The sequence below is a fragment of the Xiphias gladius genome, chromosome 7 (genome assembly GCF_016859285.1).
Source record: "Xiphias gladius isolate SHS-SW01 ecotype Sanya breed wild chromosome 7, ASM1685928v1, whole genome shotgun sequence".
NCBI lineage: Eukaryota > Metazoa > Chordata > Actinopteri > Istiophoriformes > Xiphiidae > Xiphias > Xiphias gladius.
Genome location: NC_053406.1, coordinates 6,448,084 through 6,469,179, shown reverse-complemented (window position 1 = coordinate 6,469,179; position 21,096 = coordinate 6,448,084). Strand labels below are relative to the sequence as shown.

Genomic DNA, 21,096 nt, shown 5'->3' with positions numbered 1-21,096 from the left:
GTATACTGTATATCTACAGCATATGTGTATCAAGGAGAAGAAAAAGAATGCAAAGAAAGATGCAGGAAAAACGCGTTTGTCCCAATATGAATCATTTGACAGTGACATGTGATAGATTTATAAAGTAGGTGTTTTGATCATTTGTATAAGCTAGATTTGTTTGTTTTATAATACCGTTTGTGATTTCTTAATTTAGATATTAATTAATAGTTGAGAGGACATTGAGTTAAGTGTTGGAGATCGCATGGGCCGCATATGATCCCAATCAGGAATGCTATGCAGAAGAAACACATAAAATGCTATGAAAATACTGTCATAATGATAGATTCCAGAGTAATGAATAAAATGTAAAATTTGAGTATTTTTTACTTTTGAAATTACAGAAGTTACTCTTAAAAACTAATCGTTGCACAGTGATAATGTAACAACAGCTGCTGTCATTAATGACAATAATTAATTGTTAAATCCTAGCATATCTTAAATATTCCTCATATTGGGAGAACAATCAGAATAATAATTTGATACCAAATTCCATAAGTGTAAAAAAAACTTCATTTGGAGAGAAAACATACATTTCTAAAACAATAACATGATATCATTATATAATCACAATAATTATCAATGAAAATTGATAAATGAAAATGCTGGAGTGTTGCCCTGGCCTACAGATTGATACTGTATGTTACAGAATGGAAGTCTCTTAAGGGAGAGTGGCATAAATATTTGTTTCTCCTGAAAACAGACCAGATTTTTGTCAGTCATATAGTAGTCCTTTGCCTCATGACTATCTGTAACAGTTTATCCATCCTTTTCTTTACCACTGTGTAACTAAAACCTAGAACTCCATGACTCTTATGAGTCTGTTTTGCACAGGATTTCCATTATCATCTCTATGTCTCAGAGTGTAATGCAATTAGAAACAGCTGACTAGAGTAAAAAGGTAGACATTGATGGCGACTTGTGTAATGAATGTCAGTAAGGTCTACACTGCAGAAATACTGTTTCTAGGATGGACACATGCACACACACACAATGCAGCAATGTCTGGCCCTCTGCTGGACAGCGAAGGTGCTGCTCTAAGCTTTTGCTTTCCTCCAGCCTATGTAAAATGCAAACATGTGCAAAAGATACTGACCACTATGACATACATACTGTATTTCTCCACTACTACCTACCTGAGGATAAATTTTAATGTGTAGTATAGGTATATGTAACAAGAGCAGACGTTGCTAAAGGATCTTTGTGTGTTTCTTTTCTAATGCACAAGCACCTACAGGTTTTGGAGGATGAGATGAAACTTTAATGATTCGTGCTGGCAAACTGGGTCATTACAGCCACGAGCAATTGCGTGTAGCAAATGTAATATAGAACTGAAACAAGCGTATTAGGATAAGAGATATTAGGATGTGCAAAATAACAGCAGACTTATGTAGTGAAACAAAAAATTAAATCCCATGATTAAACTATGACACAGGTTTATGTTATCTAGACAAAAATATGTAAAACAAAAAATGCACAATATTGTGGGGGAAAAAAATATAGAGGCATAAATAATGTGTATGAAATAGATGGAGAATGGTATTACACACTTGAAAAAAATATAGGTACTATGCATGTAGTGCAAATTTGCGTTATAGGTGTATATGGTTTTTCCCAGCTGTCTTTGACACACTGACCTTTGATATTGCGTTTATATAGTATGGGCCAGTTTACTGAGAGTGTGTGTGCAGAGGGCAGCAGAGGGAGGGAGCTGTGTAGACGCCATATATGGGCACACCATCGACTCTGCTTTTCTATTGGCTGTGGGCCTTATGCAGCTGCTTGTCAACAAGATGGCCTTCCTCCTCCTGCCGTTTTGACACTGATTATTTTGGTATCCCCGAGAACATACCGTAAAAGCTTGTGTCACTTCTGAATAGATAGTGGGAGACCGACTGCTAAGAGTCCTAACAAGGCGTACAGTCAGTCAGACTGTATTCAGGGAACTGACAGGCACACAAGCCAGGATAGCAGACACCACTGGACAAGGTTGATAATAGACAGTAGCTTCTGGCTAATGTCGACGTTAGCCAGCGACTGAGCTAGCTTAGCTACGTGGACACGGGTAGTTAACTCGTGTCACCTGCATTTCACCAGACTAACTGGTGTGGTTAGAGCTAAATACAACGAAGAGACACTTGTCATCGACAGTTTGCAAGTCAAAAAGGTTGTCAGTGGAGATTAACACTGCTAAGGTAAGTTGGCTGGCAAAATACAGATTTGTTTTTTTTTTATCTTGTTAGCTTGCTAGCAAACGCTGTCATGTTATTATGCAGGTAAATTGTGCTACCGAGTTAGCAAGCTCATTAGCTAGTGACGGGTCTATTTACAGTGTAATTACCCATCAATAAACTGGATAACGTTTTCAAGTTCCTAGAAGGGCAGATGGTTTGGACCTAGTTAGTATTAAATATTAATGGATGGAAAAACCTACTAGGTGTTACTTGACCATTGTAAGGCGCTCAACGTTTTACTACGACGCTATGGAAGCTAATTGTTTGCTAGTAGGATAACCAGCTAGTGTTTGGTCAAAGACGTTAAAAGGTGATTGCTACAGTTTAAATTGGCTATCGGGTGAATATCGTTGCTGTTATTCATTTTGTTTTTGTGACACTACACTTGTTGGTTATCACCGGAGAAGTTGGCATAAATGCGGCTAATTTCGTAGAGTTATAAGGTTATCTAAAACAGAGCTAAGAAAAGTACTGGTAAAGTGACCTGTAGGCCTTCGTTTACGACTAAGAAATTTGAAACACAGTAAGGACTAGATATAAAGTAACACTTGCCATAATATTGGGTGTGTTGATACTGCATAATAAAGTAATTGGCACATTGTACTACACAACTTAGGTGCTGTAAGTAGATATGTACAAATGGATAAACCAAGATGAACAAATCTAGAGTGAATCTGTTTTTTTGGACTGTTTAAAATGTCCCGTTGTCATTGCTAGAGTTTGAAGTACCCCACTGACATGGAGTGCTGTCTAATGCTATATTGTTGGAGGATGCATGATTTGCCCTTAGCCTTTCAGACATTCAAGTAGAGTAATACACTATCTTGACACAGTGGTCTTTGTGATTGTAGTATCAAGGATTGCATTAAAGTCTAACTTGTGATGATGCTACAGCACAAACGTGCAGATGCTCTCACACACACAGACAGCCCCGCAGGACTTTCAGCCACTCTTCCTTGGTGTTCTGATAGAAAGGCTGCTCTCGATATAATGTTCCTGGGCACACTGCTACTATGCGAGTGATGCACTCAGCTTTATTGTTCTGTTGACAGTTTGCATCAAAGCTGGCCTGCTGGCCGTGCTTCTGTTGCATTGTCTTGCACACAGAGAGGGAGATTGAGTTAAGACTTTTTGGCATGCCTCAGTTTTATCAATTGTCAGCTTTTGGCCATCTGGCTGAAATGCTGTAATAAAGAGTATGGGAGAACTTGGGGATAGTATGGGGGGGGACTTAGTTGGAGTGACATATTGTTTTGTGTTAATCAGAGTGACTTTTTTGAAAGGTTGCGTAAGACCTATGAGATGATAGGTTTAAGGGAAAACCACACAAAGTCAAGAGCAAGTGAAATTGGTGCACCATTTGCTAATGCAACTTTTTAAATCTTAAATTAGCATGTAATGGAGATGTGTTACACTATGAATTCTGAACTGCTTGCATCTACCATAGTGGAACCATTATCTTAGTGAGAGTGCATGCAAAACTACTCTTGATTTGTACAGGAAAATGACCCAGTCCAGTAGAAATTCACTTTTAGTGTAATGGGACAAACCTGTCAATCTATCACAATGCAAACAGCAGGATTAGCACCTTGTTAACATTTGTGTATGAGTTGTGTGTAGCTCTAAAGTCAGTACTATGTCGATTTCCACATTGTGACTGCTGCAGTAATCCAAAGGCATTTGGTACTGACAGAACAGTGAGCAAGCCATTTGTGTATCTAGACATGTTTTGCAATGTTAGAAAAACTTAATCAGAATTTTCCAGACAGAGGAGGAATGATGTACTCTGGGTTATTGACAAAATGCACATCTATTTAGGTTAAATAGCACAGCTGCTGTGTCTGGTCCAAACAATAACTCTCTTTCATTTCACACATACAAACCTGAAGTATGATTTGACCTATTGAGTATAGAAGCTTCAGTAGCACCATCCCTGCAAACTATGGTATAGTAGCTGGAGTCATCCAGGGTGACATGTCCTACCTATTGCCTACATTTAGAGCTGTAGAGTTCTGTGTATGTGTGGAAATAGTGAAGTGTTAAGTAATACATAAAGAAAATAATTTTCTTTTGACATTTAATTTGTTGGACAGCTTGGATACCTAGCAATGCAGTCCCTGGCACTATAGTGTCACTCTGGTGTCTCTGGCTGCCAGTATGCTTTGACAGGATTTGAAGGATTAGGTTGATGCAGAAAGCTTAAAACCAAATCCAAGCCTTCATTTGCAGGAACTCTTTCAAACGAAGAGAAGAAAGTAAAAGTAGCTCGGTACTAACTTAAATGGACTGTTTGGGAGTATTGTGGAGTGCTGGGAATTGAGTGAAAGATGACTCTCAAATGTGTCTGGATGTGAAGATTTGTTTTTGTGGCATTGTTTGTATTGACTTCTAGCTTATTTTGAAGTGTAGCAGCATAAGTCCACATATTTATCAGTAAACAAACCCAAAAAAAATTTGATTTAATTGGCATCTAAGGCCACATTAAGCCTGCCTCTTCACACCCAAAAACTGAGCTTTTGGAAGACATTTTCCAGAGTCGGCAGATCAGAAATTACTGGTTTGTAATTTGGATGGAAAAAACAAAGCTGTTTCATAATGATGAAGCTTGGGTGATGTGCAGCTGTAATTTTAAGACGCCAACATTCTGTTGCCACCACATCTCTGATCACTAACTGTGAATGCCAGTTAAGCCAATCATGCAAGGGAATTGTTGTCATTTATCTTTACAAATGTTTATGTTGTCAGATGACATCTCAAGCATGAAACAGTGATTCGATTCACAGTCTCAGTGCAGCAGCCCAGAAATTGCTGTCCACCTCAGTTAACTAGCTGCATTTATGCAGAGTTGTATACTGGGTTCAGTCTGAAAACAGAAACAAACAAAACTATGCAAGGACAAAAGTTGAATTGTGTGTTAAGCTATATTTAAGAACAATATAAGTGATCAGACAGAACAGAGTTCTAGCCTACTGACACCAACAGGGGTATCCTGGCTTCCCAAACTCCTTGCCACATGTTGGTAGCACTGCAAAAAAATTTTGTTCGCCATCCCAAAAAAGGGAAAGGAGAGGCTTTTTTTTTGAGTTTCAGTATAGATGGAGGACAATCTAAAAACGTGTGGACGCAAGTCATTTTTACATGTAAACAGGGTTATCAGATTTATCTGCACTAGTGTGGACATGACCTCTCTCTCCCAACCATCCTAAATTCACAGGAAAATGAGAGCTAATTATTCTGGTCTGTAGTTTGTTAAGGTGGCTGATGTTCAGTGTGTGTGTGTGACTTTGTACTTGAGCGCTGCAGTGGGCAGATTGTCTCTCTTGTGTGCACATCTTATAATACAATCCAGTCTGTTTTGAAAGATTGTCTGCATGATGCGGTGAGAGGGAGGGTGAAAGAGGAGTTGGTGGAAAGGATGTATAGAGTAAAAGTGGTTGAAGAGAGAGAGTCATAAGGGGTCATGGAGAGAGAGGGCAATAAAAAAAGGTTCACTAGCTTTTTTTTTTTTTTTTTTTTTTTTTTCTCACAACAGTATAATCTGGCTGCTCTTAGCTGAGTTGTTGCTGTGTGATTATATAGGAAGCATTTGAATTGGTTCACCACATTGTGGGGGCGGTGTTTGCTTTTTGCACCTCTCTGAGCCATTCCATTACTCCAAATGTACAAGGCACCACCCATTCAGTGTGTCAGAAGCACAACAATGACCTGTTTTAAAGCCTGTGTGGATTGAAGGAGTCCAGTGGATAAAATGGAAACAGGCTACTGACTCAAAATTCAAAGAAACCAATCTTAAAAAAATATCAGTATGTATAGTATATCAACCATTTAAATTGTGCTAAATAAGGCTATTTGAAGAGCTCTGCATTCACCTTGTCGAGCATGGTGGGATTTTCAAGTGCTGTAATACTATCATGTATTGTCCAATAGAACACACCCTGTGTTAACCTGTCCTGGCATTATCCCATAGCAAGGTGGATTAAACTACATAGCTACCAATTTTCTTTTTGCAAGGTGATTAGCTGATTATGACACCAGGGAATGTAACAGTACAATTGCCATTGAAACCAGTTTTTTTTTTTTTTTTTTTTTAGACTGGTTTATTGTAGGCTTTTCTATTTTGTGTCGTTTATATTTAGATCAAATTGAGACAGTACTAGTGCTTGGTAAACTGCCAATAATGCAGACCAATTTTTTCAAATTGATACCACACCCTAAAATGTACCAGGTAATATGTAAATTTAACACAGAGCCTTATTTCAGTTTTGAGAAACTTGGATGTGATACCAGTAATAGTAATAGTAAGAGTAATCTGATAGAATGCAGAATACTGTGGCCTGCAAACACCTTATCCAGACTTCTGAACATTGTCTGTTGGTACACAACATAGTGGCTGAGATGGTGAGAAATCAAGCCACAAATGCACCTGGCGACAGTAAGAATCATATATACAGGGATAAGAATAATCCAGTTTCTCATTTTCCATGTCAATGTCATATCCTGAATAAGATCAGAATCAGACTGTATAGATCTTGTTCTATGTATATAGTGCACTAACTGATCCCAGGAAGACTAGTAACCATGTCAGCATGTCAGGAAGCTAAGCTATATCTCTAAGAGATATATATAATTGATAATGTATATTACATATTTAATAGGGTTAAACGAATTTGAATCAATACTAGTATAGTTTAGAGTGCTCACCTTTTTAGCACATAATCTGTTTCCTCTGGATGTTGTGTTTGTCAGCATGACAAGCATGTTTTTGTCAACAAAAGTGACCAGATTGTATAGTGCCAACAAGAACATTGAACATAATAAGCCTGTCAGCCTTCAATATTATTATATTGAAGGCTGGAGTGACTGATTAGTCCTGGTGTATGCACCTATATGGTTATAATTGGTACGTTTTATAGTAAGCTGGTGAGTGTAGATATCAGGTATAGTGAATAAATAAGTCTCAACATTCATACCATCATACTATTTCTTTAGTGATATGTGTCTTGGCTTTTGTCTGGACCAGCAGAACTATAATATTGATGTTCAGTTGTTTATCTTATGTGGGAAATTGCAGTTTCAAGTCACATTGATATGAAAAAGAAGAGTCATGTCCAGTTTAATCCTATAGCACAGTTTTACAATTTTATGTGTAAGCATAACCTCAAAGTGGGCAGCTCAGGACTGACGGATGAAGAGTAACTATTGGTTCAAGCTCTTCTCAGAGATAGAGGAGGCCTTCAGACCAGCAGTGAGCCAAACGTGTCGCTCCGTTGCCACTTGTTCTCTCCTTAATCATGCAGGCACGTTCCTGGCAGCCCCTACAGCTGGCATAGCTGCAGAAGCAAAGTACACTGGGTGAACTAAAGGCTTTCCCCCCTAGCCTATAGCATAGGCTCTTAGGCAGGGAGAAAGGGGTGAGAACAGGGAGGACTGCTATAGCAGTTTCACTACTACCCAACCCCCTCCTGCTGTTTGCTAAAAATAGGTCCAGCATATGCCTGCATGCTCCTCCCTGCGTTGCCTCCTATTAAGCAAGTCCTCTTTGAAGCACTGAGATGCAGGAGAGGAGCAGAGGGAGAGAGAGGAGGGTCCATTTGGAGCTTTTGTGTTCCATCTTTCTTCCCTTTCATCTGTCGGCCTCAGACACCCAACCTGAAATGGAATCCCTTTAATTTGATTTAGAGGCTCCAAAGCAGGAGAGATGATCTTAGTACACAGTAGCAAATGTAATTGCTAATTGAGTTTGGCCAAAGTAGGAGGCAGGCAGGTTGTGATAAGTTCAGATAGTAGTATGATGATAGTTCTGTTCTCTCCTGTCTAGTGGCTGTGCTGCTGGCGTACAATGCTAACACCCTGTCTGAATTGTACCTCAAGGCAACTATTCAATACAACCTCAATTGGTCATTGAGTATCTGAATTGATCCCGGCACTGATGAGCAGTTTTGTTCTAGTGATATGAACTCTGTTTTCAATGACTGAGCTGTCATATCATGTTGTCGTTTTTCTCTTCTTCTCCCCCCCCCCCCCCCAAACACACACACACACACACACACACCTGTACTCCACCCTTTCCTCTTATCTCTCCCTCTCCCATTGATGCAGGTTGTATGCCCAGTGCTGTTGGTGAGGTTGGTAGCAGACAGTGCCCATCAGGTTGGCACTGGGACAGGGAGCTGGCAATGAGAGCTCTGGCTCTGGGTGTTTGATGGCCAGCATAGATGCAGATATGCCCCGGTGGTCTGCATCCTGATGGACCGAGACACCTTCTCCCACATCCGTTTGTGGTGCCCACGCCCCTTTGGCACCTACTCCCAGAACAAAGCTAGGAGCCCAGGCTCAGTGGGCATCAGTGGAGGTGGTGGTGGAGCAGGGTCACCCGCCCTCCGCAAGGCTGAGCCCTCTGCAGGTGCCAGAAGGACGGTGGATGGAAGTGAGGATGGAGCGATGATAGTGGGGGTGCAGGAAGAGAATGGAGAAGAGGAGGATTTGGGCTCAGAGAACACTCCACCTGAACTTGAGCTTGACTCCAGCTCCCTTACACAGAGTCAGGCCCCTCCACCCTCTTCAGCCCCTCCCTCACCACCCTCTTCTGGGTCCCAGATGGAAGATGGCCGTGTGCTTTTAGACACCTGGTATGTTATTAAGCCAGGCAACACCAAGGAGAAGATTGCCTTCTTTGTTGCACACCAGTTCAGTGGAGCAGGCCAGCCCAGACCCAGTGCCATGAAGGTAAGGAGCTGAAACAAAAAGCACAACAGTGATTTGTTTGTTTTTGTTTTTGTTTTTTCCATTTGACTGCTTTTCAATTTAACTGAATTATTTTCCTTCTCTACAGGTTAAAGGTAACTGGGCAACTGATTGCAGTAAAGCCAAAAGACGAAGACGATGTTCCTCCTATGACCCTCCAACACGCTCCCAAGTCTCAGAGCCACATCTCCGCCATGACTCCTCTCTTGCACCTCCTAGCCCTGATGAGCCACCACTAGGAGGGGTCAATGAAACAGACCTCCTGTCAGTGGCAGAGATGGTTGCCTTGGTTGAGCAGAGGACCGCCATGGCCCTCCAGGGCATTGTGGCAGTTCATGGGAACCAACACCAGCAGCCCACTACTACCACTCACAATCAGGGCCTTGCCCCCCACCAGCACACTCTACTCCGGGGCACAGTGTCAGACCCCACACCTATGGTGTTTGTTTCAGATACTTCAAATGGTCAGCCCTCCAAAGAGGCCCAGGAGTTATCATCTCCCATCCAGACAGACCAGGAGCTGGAGGAGCAGCAGGAGTCATGCAGGGTAGCTCAAGCCATTGCGCACTTTGAGTCCCAGAACCTGGAGAATCGGCTCCATCTGGGTGCTGGTCCTGGAATAGACTCCTCTAATCGAGACAGAGAAAGGGAGTGTAGGAGAGGAGGGGAGTCTGGTATTGTAACCCCTCCTCCACCCCCCAGCCACAGTCACGGTGAGGTTAGGATAGCTTTCCGAGTGTCAAATCTGGACCCACGTTCTCAGTTGGAGCCAGCTGGCAGGTCCCGCTGTATGTTTATGAGCTGTGGTGGTGGGAGTAACCAGGCAGCAGCCAGGGCCAAAGAGAAAATCACCTGTGACCTCTACCAGCTCGTCAGCCCTTCATCAAGAGACCCCAGTAGTCTCCTGCTTGCTGCCACAACTGCTGCCCCTAAAACAGATGGAGACCACCATCACCCAGACAGGCCGGTCTGTGGCAGTCCAGACCCAACCCAGGAACTTTCCTCTGGGGAGAAGAAAGCTGTGGGTGTGGGGAGGGAGCGAGTGACTGGCTTTCACGTGGAGGTGGTGGTGACAGGTGCTGTGGACCAATGCGTGTTTTATGGTAAGGACAGTACAGAGAATGTGCAGGAGGAGACTGTGTGTTTCGCTATGCCTAGTGGAGGAGGGAGTGTTGGGGGTGTAGGCAGCTCCACTGACCCTTCGTCAGATGATCCACCTCCTGGACAGCTCTTCTTCCTTCAGCCCCCTCGGGGCCCAGAGGAAGATGTAAAAGGAATGGGTCCTGGCAGCGGGTCAGGAATGTGCTCTTTGGACTGTGCCAACAACAATGGCCCTGGGGCGGGGGTTACAATGGGCTCGGGGGAGCGGGCAACTCGGCCAGACTCTCCTAGCGTTGTGGAGGACTGTTCAGATCCTTCGTTGTGTCGTCTCTACCGCCACGTATCCCATGACTTCTTGGAGATCCGTTTTCAAATTCAGCGCCTCCTCGAACCGCGCCAGTACATGCTGCTGCTGCCCGACCACATCATGGTCAACATCTTCAGCTATCTGCCGACACGCTCCCTAGCAGCCCTCAAGTGCACCTGCCACTACTTCAAGGTGTTGATCGAGACATATGGGGTGCGGGCAGTGGATTCACGCTGGAATCAAGACCCTCTCTACAGGGATGACCCTTGCAAGCAGTGTAAGCGGCAATATGAGCGCGGGGACGTTTCCTTGTGCCGTTGGCACCCCAAACCTTACCACCACGACCTGCCTTATGGACGTTCCTACTGGATGTGCTGCCGGCGTACAGACAAGGACACACCAGGCTGCCGTGTTGGGCTCCATGATAACAACTGGGTCCAGCAGCCTGCTGATGGCTCTCAGCCCATCCGCACCAAGAGGGAGGAGGCCAGGTAGAGAGGAAAAAGTACACTTCACACATACCAACCCTCATCTCCTCCTGTGTACCACCTCCCTTCTCCCTCTCATCTCTGTCAAGAGGACGAACAGGGGAAAAGAGAAGAGTACAAGGAGAAATCAGCACTCCAGGACTGTGTTTTTGTTTTTGTTTTTTTTCTTTGCTCCAGCAGTCCTTTCTCATTTTTGCCCTCGGTAGAGGGAGGTTGAGAGGTAAAGAAGGAAGAGAGGTGTGTCCCTCTCCTTGCCTTGTTTTTTTTTTTTTTTCTCCCCCCCCCCAAAGCCCTCCAGAATCCCTCTCTCCCCCACTGTGTCCAGAGTGGCACCTTTTTAAAAGTTTGCATACCAGGGTTGGGGTCCCCTCCTGCTGCTGTCAGTCAGCCCTCTTTCTGCCTCTTAATCATTTGGGTTTCTGTCGAACTCCATACATGGTTGTTAGGTAATTCATGTGAAAACTTTGCAGTGTATTTGATTGAGATTAGCATTCATAAAGTGACGCATAGAAATGTAATGCCCTAGAGCCTGCTTACTGTTCCCAATACTTGTTCTTTGTTCTGTGGTGTATCACAAACTTCCATGTTAGCTGTACAATGGTGCTTCAAGGAATGAGCTGTACTGAGTCCAACAGATGTAAAACTTTTCAGTGGTGGAATGTTCAGCGTTGCTATAGAAATGTGATTGTATAAAGCAAACTTGATTTTCCGTTGTACAAGATTGCCATTTGTACCTGTCCTGCGCCACAAGTTTCTATTTTTCTGAATGTGCTGTAACGTATTATGTTGATCAGTCACCTGATAATGCTGCTGAAATCATTGCCTGTGTCACTGATGTTAATTCTGAAATAGCCATACCATTGGTTAATGACAGGCAGTTTCCATATTAGCCAGTCCCATTGGCCACTTAGACCTGTTCTTGTCGTTGTTTCAGAGTGGACCCTAACCTTGCTGACCAGCCATAAAGAGGAGCCACTGAGTACTTTCTGGTTTACAGAGAATTATGGGAGATGGACTTTATTGATTAAGACCAGTGGGATTGAATGGGATTTAAAAAGAGAAACTTGATGTCACTTTGAAAGGCCTGATGTCACTTTGTATGGTTTGATTGACTTGCTTGTTTGCCTTTTTATTTTTATTTTTATTTTTATTTTTTTTTTGGTTTTGTTTGGCTGTTTTTATTGGAGTGTGTGTCAGAGAATGTTTGCTGTTGTATTTGCTTTTATTCTTGAGGACTGTGTTCTCCCTGTATCAGTCTGTGGGCCTACTCATCCTGCAAAGACGTATTTTTTAAATACTCAATCTTTGTTTTAACCCCCAGCTCTCTTCCTTTCCTCCTCCCCTCCATCCCCCATTTCAGCAGAGGGCAGTGTTTGCCAAAGCCATCATTCATGTTTCGAAGCGAGTGAAACCAACTACCACAGACTGCAGAAACTCTCTACACCAGCTTCCAGCCTTAAAAGCCCCCTACCTCTTACCCACCCTGCAGGAGACTGAGGTGTCATATACCTCATGGATGATCGAGAGTATTGGGAGTTACACAGGACCCTGTAAGTGGCATGATTTCAGATGCTCAATAGACTCAATCGAGCTCTACTGGATCCACCCATAACTCTGTGCGCGGGAGTGTAAGATGAACAGTGCCTGGTGACAGCTCTGACTCTTCATTCTTGGGAACCCCCCCACACCCCTTGCTTTTACACTTCCCTACCTGCAAGCTGACAGACAGGACATTAAAGAACTGATGTGATGAATGATGCTAAAACTCTGCATGGAGATGGGAAGATGGTTGGGTAGTCATGGGAGAACTCTGTAGGTTCCAGACATGTACAATGCTAATGGAAAATATCTGCTTAAATAAAAACAGAAGTGATGATTAAAAACTGGAAATCTGAATCACTACCTGGTTTGTGTGGTGTGTGATAACTAGGCCTGTAACTAATAATGGCTTTAAAGCTGTTCATCTACATTGATTAATTAAATCATTTTTCAGTAACAGTGCTTATCACGTCTTATCAGAGCTGCATTTAGTACAAGTACGATATGGGACAGAAAAGCAAGCAATACTTTGTACCAAATATTTTTACTTAAACTCAAGAAATCAATGAAATTAGTTAAGTTCTGGAAGGATTCAAAACAAACTTTTAAAAACAAATCATAGAGCAAATTGTGGTTTTATTGAGTTTACATTTTACCTGGCTTCAATTTCAGTGCTGGTAGCAGGTGATGCCTGACTTGTGATTGAATCAGCTGTAACAGTATACAGTAATGGTATTCAAACCTGATAAAAAAATTTTAACGCTGCATTACATAGGCCCTTTAAAAGTGGAGAAATGCAATGAAGGACCACAGCCTAGTGTGCTCTACAGAGAAGTGAGACTGTTAGGCAGGTATCATGCAAATACTATTTTGAACCTTTTGAATGTGAAAATGTTTATTTGCAGTGTAGTGTCAAGTCATTGCCAATAGATGGCAACACTGCTGTATTTATGAGTGAGTGTATCATCCAAACAAGTGATTAAACCCAATTACATCAAGACACAAATTCACGTTTTCACATCCACTTTCAGCTCCAGGAAGAAGAGGACTCTGTTAAGCATAGTAACCCCACATAAAAACTGCTACAGCCATCATGATGAGAGCGTTAGCATCCACAGCGTACTTCCACACTGGGTCCTCACTGGTGTCAGGCATCTGCTCCATCGCCTCAGGTTTTTCTTCCTCGACGTCCTGGGAGCCACTGCCCCCTCCACAGAAAAGGACAACCAGGCCACAGATACCAGACTTTTCTTCCTCCTCAGCCACTGAAAGGGAGAAAGTGTCGGTACTTAATGTGCGTGTATCTTTGTTCCGTTTGTCTTTGTGACTGAGTTCCCTTTTTTTTCCCTACCTGCATCACTATTGTTATTTTCCCTCATCCTCTCCTTAGCCTCTCGCTTGGCTCTTCTCCCTTTCTCTTGCTCTTGCTCTTGCCCCCCATCTAAATCTTCCCTCTCCTCTTTGGAATGGCGAAGACTGAACACCAGACCGTGGAGCTGGAAGAGAAGAGAGAGACCTCAGACTTTAAGACTTTCAAAACCGCTGCCTCCTTCCAATTGTATATACCTATACTATTTACAGTGGCACAGCTCAAACTATATTAGATCTCAGGTCCTCATGACTCTGTGCACCTGTGAGTACAGCAAGTAAGAAATCACTTACATGTCGATCCTCTACGGGCTTGGTGCAGTAGCTGACCAGCAGCACCAGCACTGATGTACAGAAGAAGAGTATGATTGCAAAGTGGAGGTAATGGATCCCACACACCAGAAATGGGCAGTTAGAGGGGAAAATACAGCTGCCAGTACCGAACCAGAACTCGGGCAAAATCCGACACAGACCCATCACCAGACCGCCCATCAGGCCCCAGAAAGCACCCTGGAGGTGAAGGCAGACAAAAAATGAAATGTTGAGTGGATAGGATTTCACTCGGTGTTTCATTTGTATCTTTAATGCACAAATACCCTTTGATAATCAATGTTCATACTATGTAATATATCCATGTGTTACCATGTTTGCAGAGACCATCTCACCTTTTCATTGACCCTCTTAACAAACACAGCCAGGAGGAAGACTGAGGCAATAGGGGGGGTCAGATAGCTTGAGATTGACTGGATGTAATCAAACAGCTGGCCGCTCTGAGCCGCCTGGACAACCGGGATCCAACAGACACTGACGGCTACGATGCACAGCACCCAGACTCTAAAGGAGAGGAAACATAAGACCCAAGATATGGAAGGTTGGTGACAAGCCCAAACTTATCCACATCAAACCACATTCATGCATTCATACACTGTGCATACATGTTTTTTTTTTTAAACAGAAACCCTTAAGCTAAACTCTTGTTTAAAAATCGTGGTATTAATCACATTAATATTAGCACCTGTCCTGAGAAATTCAGTGTACTTATTTTAATGGCATTTCATTGGCCGCAATTTACCTATAAAGCTTTCTTTGTATTCACTCTTTGATGTCTAGTCTATAATAAAGGAGGACATGGTGAATACTGTGATATTTTGATCACCAAATAGCCACATTTCTAAATATTTAATGGCACAAAATATTAGCTATTGGCAACTTGTATGCAAACTCCAAAAAAATGGTCCTTCAAAAGGCCATATTAGTCGAGCCCTAACCCAAACCCTAGCAGTGTCAAGATATATTAGGAAGTAGTCAGAAAGGTAATCTACTTACAGATTTGTTTCTTCTCATGTAGAAACACAACAGTGTACACATTGTGTCTTATTTTTAAAAATGTGTTTAAAACAAGCCAAAAGGAAAAAAAACACTAACTCTCCTTTTCAGGAGTGAAAGTAGTCCATTTACATATGGTTTGTAATAGGTTAGCACAAGAGACAGGTAGCTCTATGTGAGAAGAAGGACAGAGTTAGAGAAATGCAAAGCATTCCGAATGCTAAGACGTCCGAGGTAGCGTTTGTTTACCACGACAGCGTCCATTTACCTGCCCACAATAATGAGCTCACGCTCTGTGGCCTGTGGTCTGATGCGAGTCCAGATGTCCATGGTGAACAGAGTGCTGCTGCTGTTAAAGATGGAGGCCAGAGAGGACATAAGAGCGGCTAACATCACAGCCAGCATCAGGCCTCGCAAACCTGCACAGAGAGACGGCAGGAGAGAAGGTGGTTGGAAGAGGAAGTTGGGAAAAAAAAAAGGCAGAGAGAGCGGAAGGGGTGGGAAACGTAAGGTAAGGGTCCTCCTTCTCTTCAAAGGTAATCAACGGTCGTCTTGTGTCCTTACCATTGGGCATGATTGACACCACCAGTTTAGGATAAGCAATGTTGGAGCAGCCGACTTCAGTCCCACACACCTTCTTACACACTTCAGGGACGACACAGCCAACCTCATCTACAGGTGGATGGAAACACACACAACACACCGTAAAGATACCGAATTCTTTCTTATATATACAGTTACTCTGAGTCAAACACACCTCTGATAGTACTTTTACCACAATGGTATCTAACCGCAGAGTTATCATATTGTACTCTTAAGATGTTTCTTTTTCTTTTGGTTTGTTTTTTTTCAAGTTGGATGTGGAAGGACAAGTGCAAGCCACAGACCCGGGTAGAGGACCCTGCTGATCATGCCGGGGAAAACCATGAGGAACATAGGCAGCAGTTTGAGGTAGCCACACATGATGCAGCCGGCCTTCACATGGGTCAGACTACGAGCCGCAAGGCACCGCTGCACTATCACCTAAAGAAAAGACAGGACAGACTATTTTGTGCCAAGAAAAGACGAGTTTGCACTTGTGAGAAATATGTCTACACAGCGTTGAAGGAAATCTAGCTGAGTTTTTCCAGACACGTTTTTTTCATTGTCCCGTCATTTTTTGATAATTAAAGTTGCCCCAGCTCATCAGGTTTACTTCAGCTGGACTTGACGCTAAGTGATGCATTATTGGTTGAGAAAAGTTACGGTGAAGTGACTTGCAGTAGCTCCAGAGAGTCTGCTGCACCGCCTTGCAAAGGCAGAGAGCAGTAACTACGGAAACTGTGAAGTGTGTGTGTGTGGGGGGGTTGAAGTGTGAAGGCATTTAGCCAAACTGTGAAACAGATATTCGCATTGTTGAACCAATAATTTAATTTAATATATTTTTAGTCTGATTATTAATCATTGGGGAAAAAAAGGGCACAGAGGAAACAGCGTCTGAAGGCAAAATATGTTCTTGTTTATTGGATTTAGTTTCCATTTGAACTTATGAGCTAGTTTAATAAATTAGTCTGGAATTAAATAAGTGCATAATTTAAAGGCAGCTTAACCACATAACAGCCTGTGAATTCCACCGGAGTCAGATGCTGCAGTTACTGCTACTTTTTGATACTGCTACTTAGCTTTTAGCAGGATTGGTTTATGTGTTACCTTTTTCTCCATTTTGATAACATTTAGCCCCTGCCTTATTTAGGTGGTGTAACAAATTCAATAAGTGATGTTGGAGCATCAAAATAATTTTTTTCAAATACAAGAAAAAGGGTAAAGGGTTACATTATCTGTAATCAAGGTTATTTCCCTAGCTAGCTGAACCTAGCCAGAGTGCAGTCGCTGCAGTTTGTGTTGTTATTTTTATTTTATTGTAAACAAAAGTTACACATTTTTGTGGCATAATAACTTTTATGTGGTAATGTAAGACGTTAAAAAGCTAGATTCTGGTCTTGACTCAGTTTTGACTAAGAAGGTAGTTTCTGCTTTTGGCTCTGCAGGGCAGTACAGTCTGATAGTTGCTGGCTGACCTCTGTCCATACCTTGAGCACCAACACCAGGTCTTTGTGTCATTTCTGTCCTTATTATCTATCTTTGAATTTTCCCTTACGAAACAAAACTGAAGCATTTCAACTGTCGAGAGCAGACCAGGAAATTCACCTGGTCCGTGCACCAGTACCAGCCTCCCACTATGGCAATCCCAAACAATACCCCAGGCCAGGGCAGGTCGCCTGTGGTCGGGTCCCTCAGCAGGCTGAAGGCGTCCTGTCTGGGGATGTAGCACTGGGAGGAGATGTTGTAGCGCCGGGGGTCCATGGAAGAGAAATTACTTGGCATGGCAGAGCTGTATTTGGCCAACAGAGTGCTGTAGCCTCCTACCTCAGCAAAGGCTAGAAGTGAAAAGGAGAAAGGGTGAATTCATTATTATTTAAAGCAGCATGATTTGGTGTGGGTATCCTGGCTCCTAAAATATTAAGATGTAAAACAGAACTATTTTATGTAAAATGTAAGTGTACTGTATTTGTTATTTTCAACTGAGCTCAATAGCACGGAGCTCTCTTGTTGTTTGACACTGTCCTAACTGAAGATATGAGTCAGCTGCTGAGTCAGCAGTATCTGCTCAACGGATCACCGATTCACAATGGGTGGCTTTCTTCCTCCTCTGCTGGTTTCTGTTGTCCTCTTTGACTTTACGCCAGGATTAGACTCTGAAATATATTGATCAGGGTTGTAGGGGGCAGTTGTTGTATTGGCTGAAGGTGGAGAGCTTTGTGGCTCTGCAGTGTCAGCATATTGTACATCGGTACAGTGGAATTAATGATTAGTGACCCTGGTTAATCTCTTTCTTGTTTTGCAGCTGCTAGGGAGGAACAAAGACGAGGGCCTGGGTGGACTGACAGAAGCCAAAAACGTGAACTATGTGTAGTGTTGTGCAAAAGATAATAAGAATTAAAAATCTATTGAAAGATGAAATATGATGCGATAAAATTAGTACTTACAGAAGCCAGTGAGGACAAAGGCCCCAGCAATGATGACAAAGGTCTGAACTGTGTCAGTGTACATTAGAGCAGCCAGACCACCTGGTAAAACACACACGCACACATCTTCAAATACATACACTAACAGATCACAACTTGACATTTAAAGGGGCACTCTATCAGTATCCTGAAAGCTGAGATATCCTGATTTTCTGGGTTAAGCTCCGAAAACATTTAATGCTACATTTCCCATAATGCTAGCCCTAACCCTGCGTAGCATCTTTTCATTCAAGCTTTTCTCCCCTGTAAATACCCACATCTCTCAAACTCCTATTCGCCAGTTTATAGCGCAGGTTTTCTCTTACAAATTTGTGGGCTCCAAGTCCAAGCCAAGTTCACCCTGATGACATCACTATGACATGATCAAGATTATTTTTCCAAATTTGAGAGTGCTCCTTCAAGCGCCAGGGAAGACACTGTACAACTGTTTCACAGGCTGAAACAAAATAATTTACTTGGCACGATAATTACAATCCTTGTGTCAAGTAAAGTGATGGTCTTGTGTAAAATTTGTGGAGTCCCCCTTTAAAAATCTCTTTACTTATAATATCTATACTTCGTGGACCAGGTTCAGTACATATACATAGACAAACATACACATTTGCACACACCTGTAACAGTGTACACGGCTGTTATCAACAAAAGGGCGATGACAGCCACGTAAACGTTCCACCCTAATGCCTGCTGGATAAACACCGCTCCTGAAAACATGTCCACCTGGAAAGACAAAGGGGAGGGGGGGAAACACATTTTGTACATTTTTCTGATTTTGTACATTTTTCTGAAGGTTTTGCGGCTCAGACAGGATGACTCACTGAGATCTTGGTGAAAATGTAGAGGAACAGCGAGATAACAGAGAGGTAGAGGCTGATCCTGGTCCCGCCGAACCTCTTCTTGAGGTACTGGGGCATCGTGATCACCTAACACAGCGCATTCCACATATGTACAGGAAAAAAAAACAGAAGTCATCACATTAGTGAATGATCCACCTTGTGATGCTTACAGAGCACCGAAATCATCATCATACAGCCTGAACTACTTACCCCAGCTGTGAGGTAGACAGGTACAAACAGCCAACCCAGCAGCAGCATGATGAAAAGAGCCTGACACATTAGAGAAACAACACCAAAACATGGGACATGTCAGACCGTGCCTTCTCCCAGTCCACTGTGAATGACCAGCAACGCGAGCGTGTGCTGCAAGTAGCAATTCAGTATGTAAGGAGGTGATTCGTGTTGCTTGTGTGTGATCAACTCGGGTGCGGAGTTGAACGAGATGTAAGTGTACTGTACATTGTGACTTACGTTCCACTCAAACCCCCCCACAGCGATGCCGCTAGCTGCCCCAGTGCCTGCCAAGCCCACAAAGTGACCGCTACCAATGTTGCTGGCAAACAGGGACGCACCGACCTTAATTTAAAAGAGCACAGAAATGCACTGAAGCGTAATTGGAAGTGCAGGAACATCATGGGAAGACTAACGGAAATGCACTGAACAGAGAAATGAGTGCATAGTGAAGTTGAGCCCTATATTGCTCCTTTTCTGGAAGCAACCAAAAGATTTTGCTGCTTATTAAGATCCAAAAGGATATGAGTGGCCCTTCCTTGGATCACAAAAAGTGATGAACCTTAAAAGATAGATTTAGTCTTAAAACAATGGTCAGGTGCTCGTGTGAACGTTGAAAGAGGCTTCGCTTGCTGTAATCATTCCTCCCATTCATACTGACCATGATGAAGATCTCTTCCTAATGTGATTCCAGGGGAAGTGATGGGGGACAAAATTCACCATTTATTTAGATTAAGTCCTCATCATCGGCTTGTAAGGAGGATTGTGGATTTTGTTCCCATGACTTCTGAACATGCATTGGGGGGAATCTTTTAATGTCCAGTATGAACAGGGGAAATATTACGTCAAACAAAACCTGTTTCAGTGCTCATATGGGCACCTGACTATAGTTTTAAGACAGACCTGATCCTGAGCCTATCCTTTAAAATTCTCCTTTCACCTGAAAGTTCAAGCAAACTTCTTCTACCATACTAGAACCTGACTGAGCGATACTGGATTTTTCAGACTGACACTGATATGGATATTCAAGCTACATAAACAACATTTTTTGATTATAATGCCTTGAATTTTTTTTTTTTTTTTGACTGAGTGGAACATTTTATGGTTGAAAAAATAAGCTTGTCACTGCCCTCTATTGGACAAAGTATGAAATGGTGACACTATTTTCTGAAATACGTCTCTGGCATTTCTGGGCCGCAACTTGTTGTTAATGTCTGCCAACATATAGGCTGATAATAATAACTTAAAATCTTAAAGCATATCAAGTATATTTATTGGTCTAACTCTACACTGAGCTCACCGGCCACCACGTCATCGTCCGCCCTGCCAGGAAGTACCCTCCAACTGTCCCACGATTGGTCCGAAACATGGACTAGAACGCAGACAGGACAATTCTGTTATTCTCACGAACCAAATGCGATATTACCTATTTCTACTTGTACATACAAGCACAACATACATATTTTATGCTGATATACATATTTTACTAAGTCATCATAATCTCCAGTTAATTAAGAGTCTGTGTCAGTTATGGACACATACAAACGCGTTCACTCACCCAAATGCCGACACTGATGACCATGATGAAATATCCAATGATGATGGTGATGTCTGCTGGGTTGTTGATGGTCACCTTGTCTGACAAGGGACTCTCCATTGCTCCACCTGTACCCGAAAACACCTCTACTAATCTGTAGCTTGATGTAGTCCACCTCCTATACTAGACAACCTGCCTTTGATTTATCTGCAGCCCCAGAGCCTTAAAACTCCCCCTAATCTGCAAAAACACCTAAAACCTTGGTGTAGGTATGACCAAATAGC

The 21,096-nt window shown here is 42.7% G+C and overlaps 2 protein-coding genes and 1 long non-coding RNA gene across 4 annotated transcripts; 2 read left to right on the top strand and 1 right to left on the bottom strand.

Moving 5' to 3' along the window:
- Nucleotides 1-1,831: 1,831 nt before the first annotated feature.
- On the top strand, nt 1,832-12,809 carry fbxo46 (F-box protein 46). The gene is made up of 3 exons (XM_040131778.1): nt 1,832-2,234; nt 8,373-8,999; nt 9,106-12,809. The coding sequence occupies exons 2-3, from the start codon at nt 8,520-8,522 to the stop codon at nt 10,918-10,920; spliced, it is 2,295 nt and encodes a 764-aa protein (XP_039987712.1). The 5' UTR covers nt 1,832-2,234; nt 8,373-8,519; the 3' UTR covers nt 10,921-12,809.
- Nucleotides 12,810-13,123: 314 nt separating this feature from the next.
- Nucleotides 13,124-20,932, bottom strand: slc5a2 (solute carrier family 5 member 2). Of its 2 annotated transcripts, none has more exons than XM_040131792.1 (15): nt 20,834-20,932; nt 20,576-20,647; nt 19,516-19,620; nt 19,255-19,314; nt 19,027-19,131; nt 18,823-18,928; nt 18,173-18,253; nt 17,334-17,563; nt 16,034-16,169; nt 15,711-15,818; nt 15,415-15,565; nt 14,486-14,654; nt 14,115-14,330; nt 13,804-13,948; nt 13,124-13,717 (listed from the first exon to the last, which is right to left on the bottom strand). In XM_040131792.1, the coding sequence occupies exons 1-15, from the start codon at nt 20,930-20,932 to the stop codon at nt 13,506-13,508; spliced, it is 1,995 nt and encodes a 664-aa protein (XP_039987726.1). In that variant the 3' UTR covers nt 13,124-13,505. The 2 variants fall into 2 exon arrangements, with proteins under 2 accessions (XP_039987726.1, XP_039987727.1); XM_040131793.1 differs by having other exon boundaries at nt 13,124-13,759; nt 13,891-13,948; nt 20,834-20,872.
- Nucleotides 15,656-18,127, top strand: LOC120792567. The gene is made up of 3 exons (XR_005707830.1): nt 15,656-15,824; nt 16,001-16,097; nt 18,031-18,127. It is a non-coding gene; the product is annotated as an uncharacterized LOC120792567 (long non-coding RNA).
- Nucleotides 20,933-21,096: the final 164 nt, after the last annotated feature.

Excerpts from the sequence above, each read along its gene's own strand:
- fbxo46 (XM_040131778.1), top strand. The coding sequence starts at position 8,520 with ATGGACCGAGACACCTTCTCCCACATCCGTTTGTGGTGCCCACGCCCC. Across the intron at positions 9,000-9,105 it reads CCAGACCCAGTGCCATGAAG|GTTAAAGGTAACTGGGCAAC; the intron begins GTAAGGAGCTGA and ends CCTTCTCTACAG.
- slc5a2 (XM_040131792.1), bottom strand. The coding sequence starts at position 20,932 with ATGGAGAGTCCCTTGTCAGACAAGGTGACCATCAACAACCCAGCAGAC. Across the intron at positions 18,929-19,026 it reads ACATTTTCACCAAGATCTCA|GTGGACATGTTTTCAGGAGC; the intron begins GTGAGTCATCCT and ends TTGTCTTTCCAG. Across the intron at positions 14,331-14,485 it reads TTAAGAGGGTCAATGAAAAG|GGTGCTTTCTGGGGCCTGAT; the intron begins GTGAGATGGTCT and ends CTTCACCTCCAG.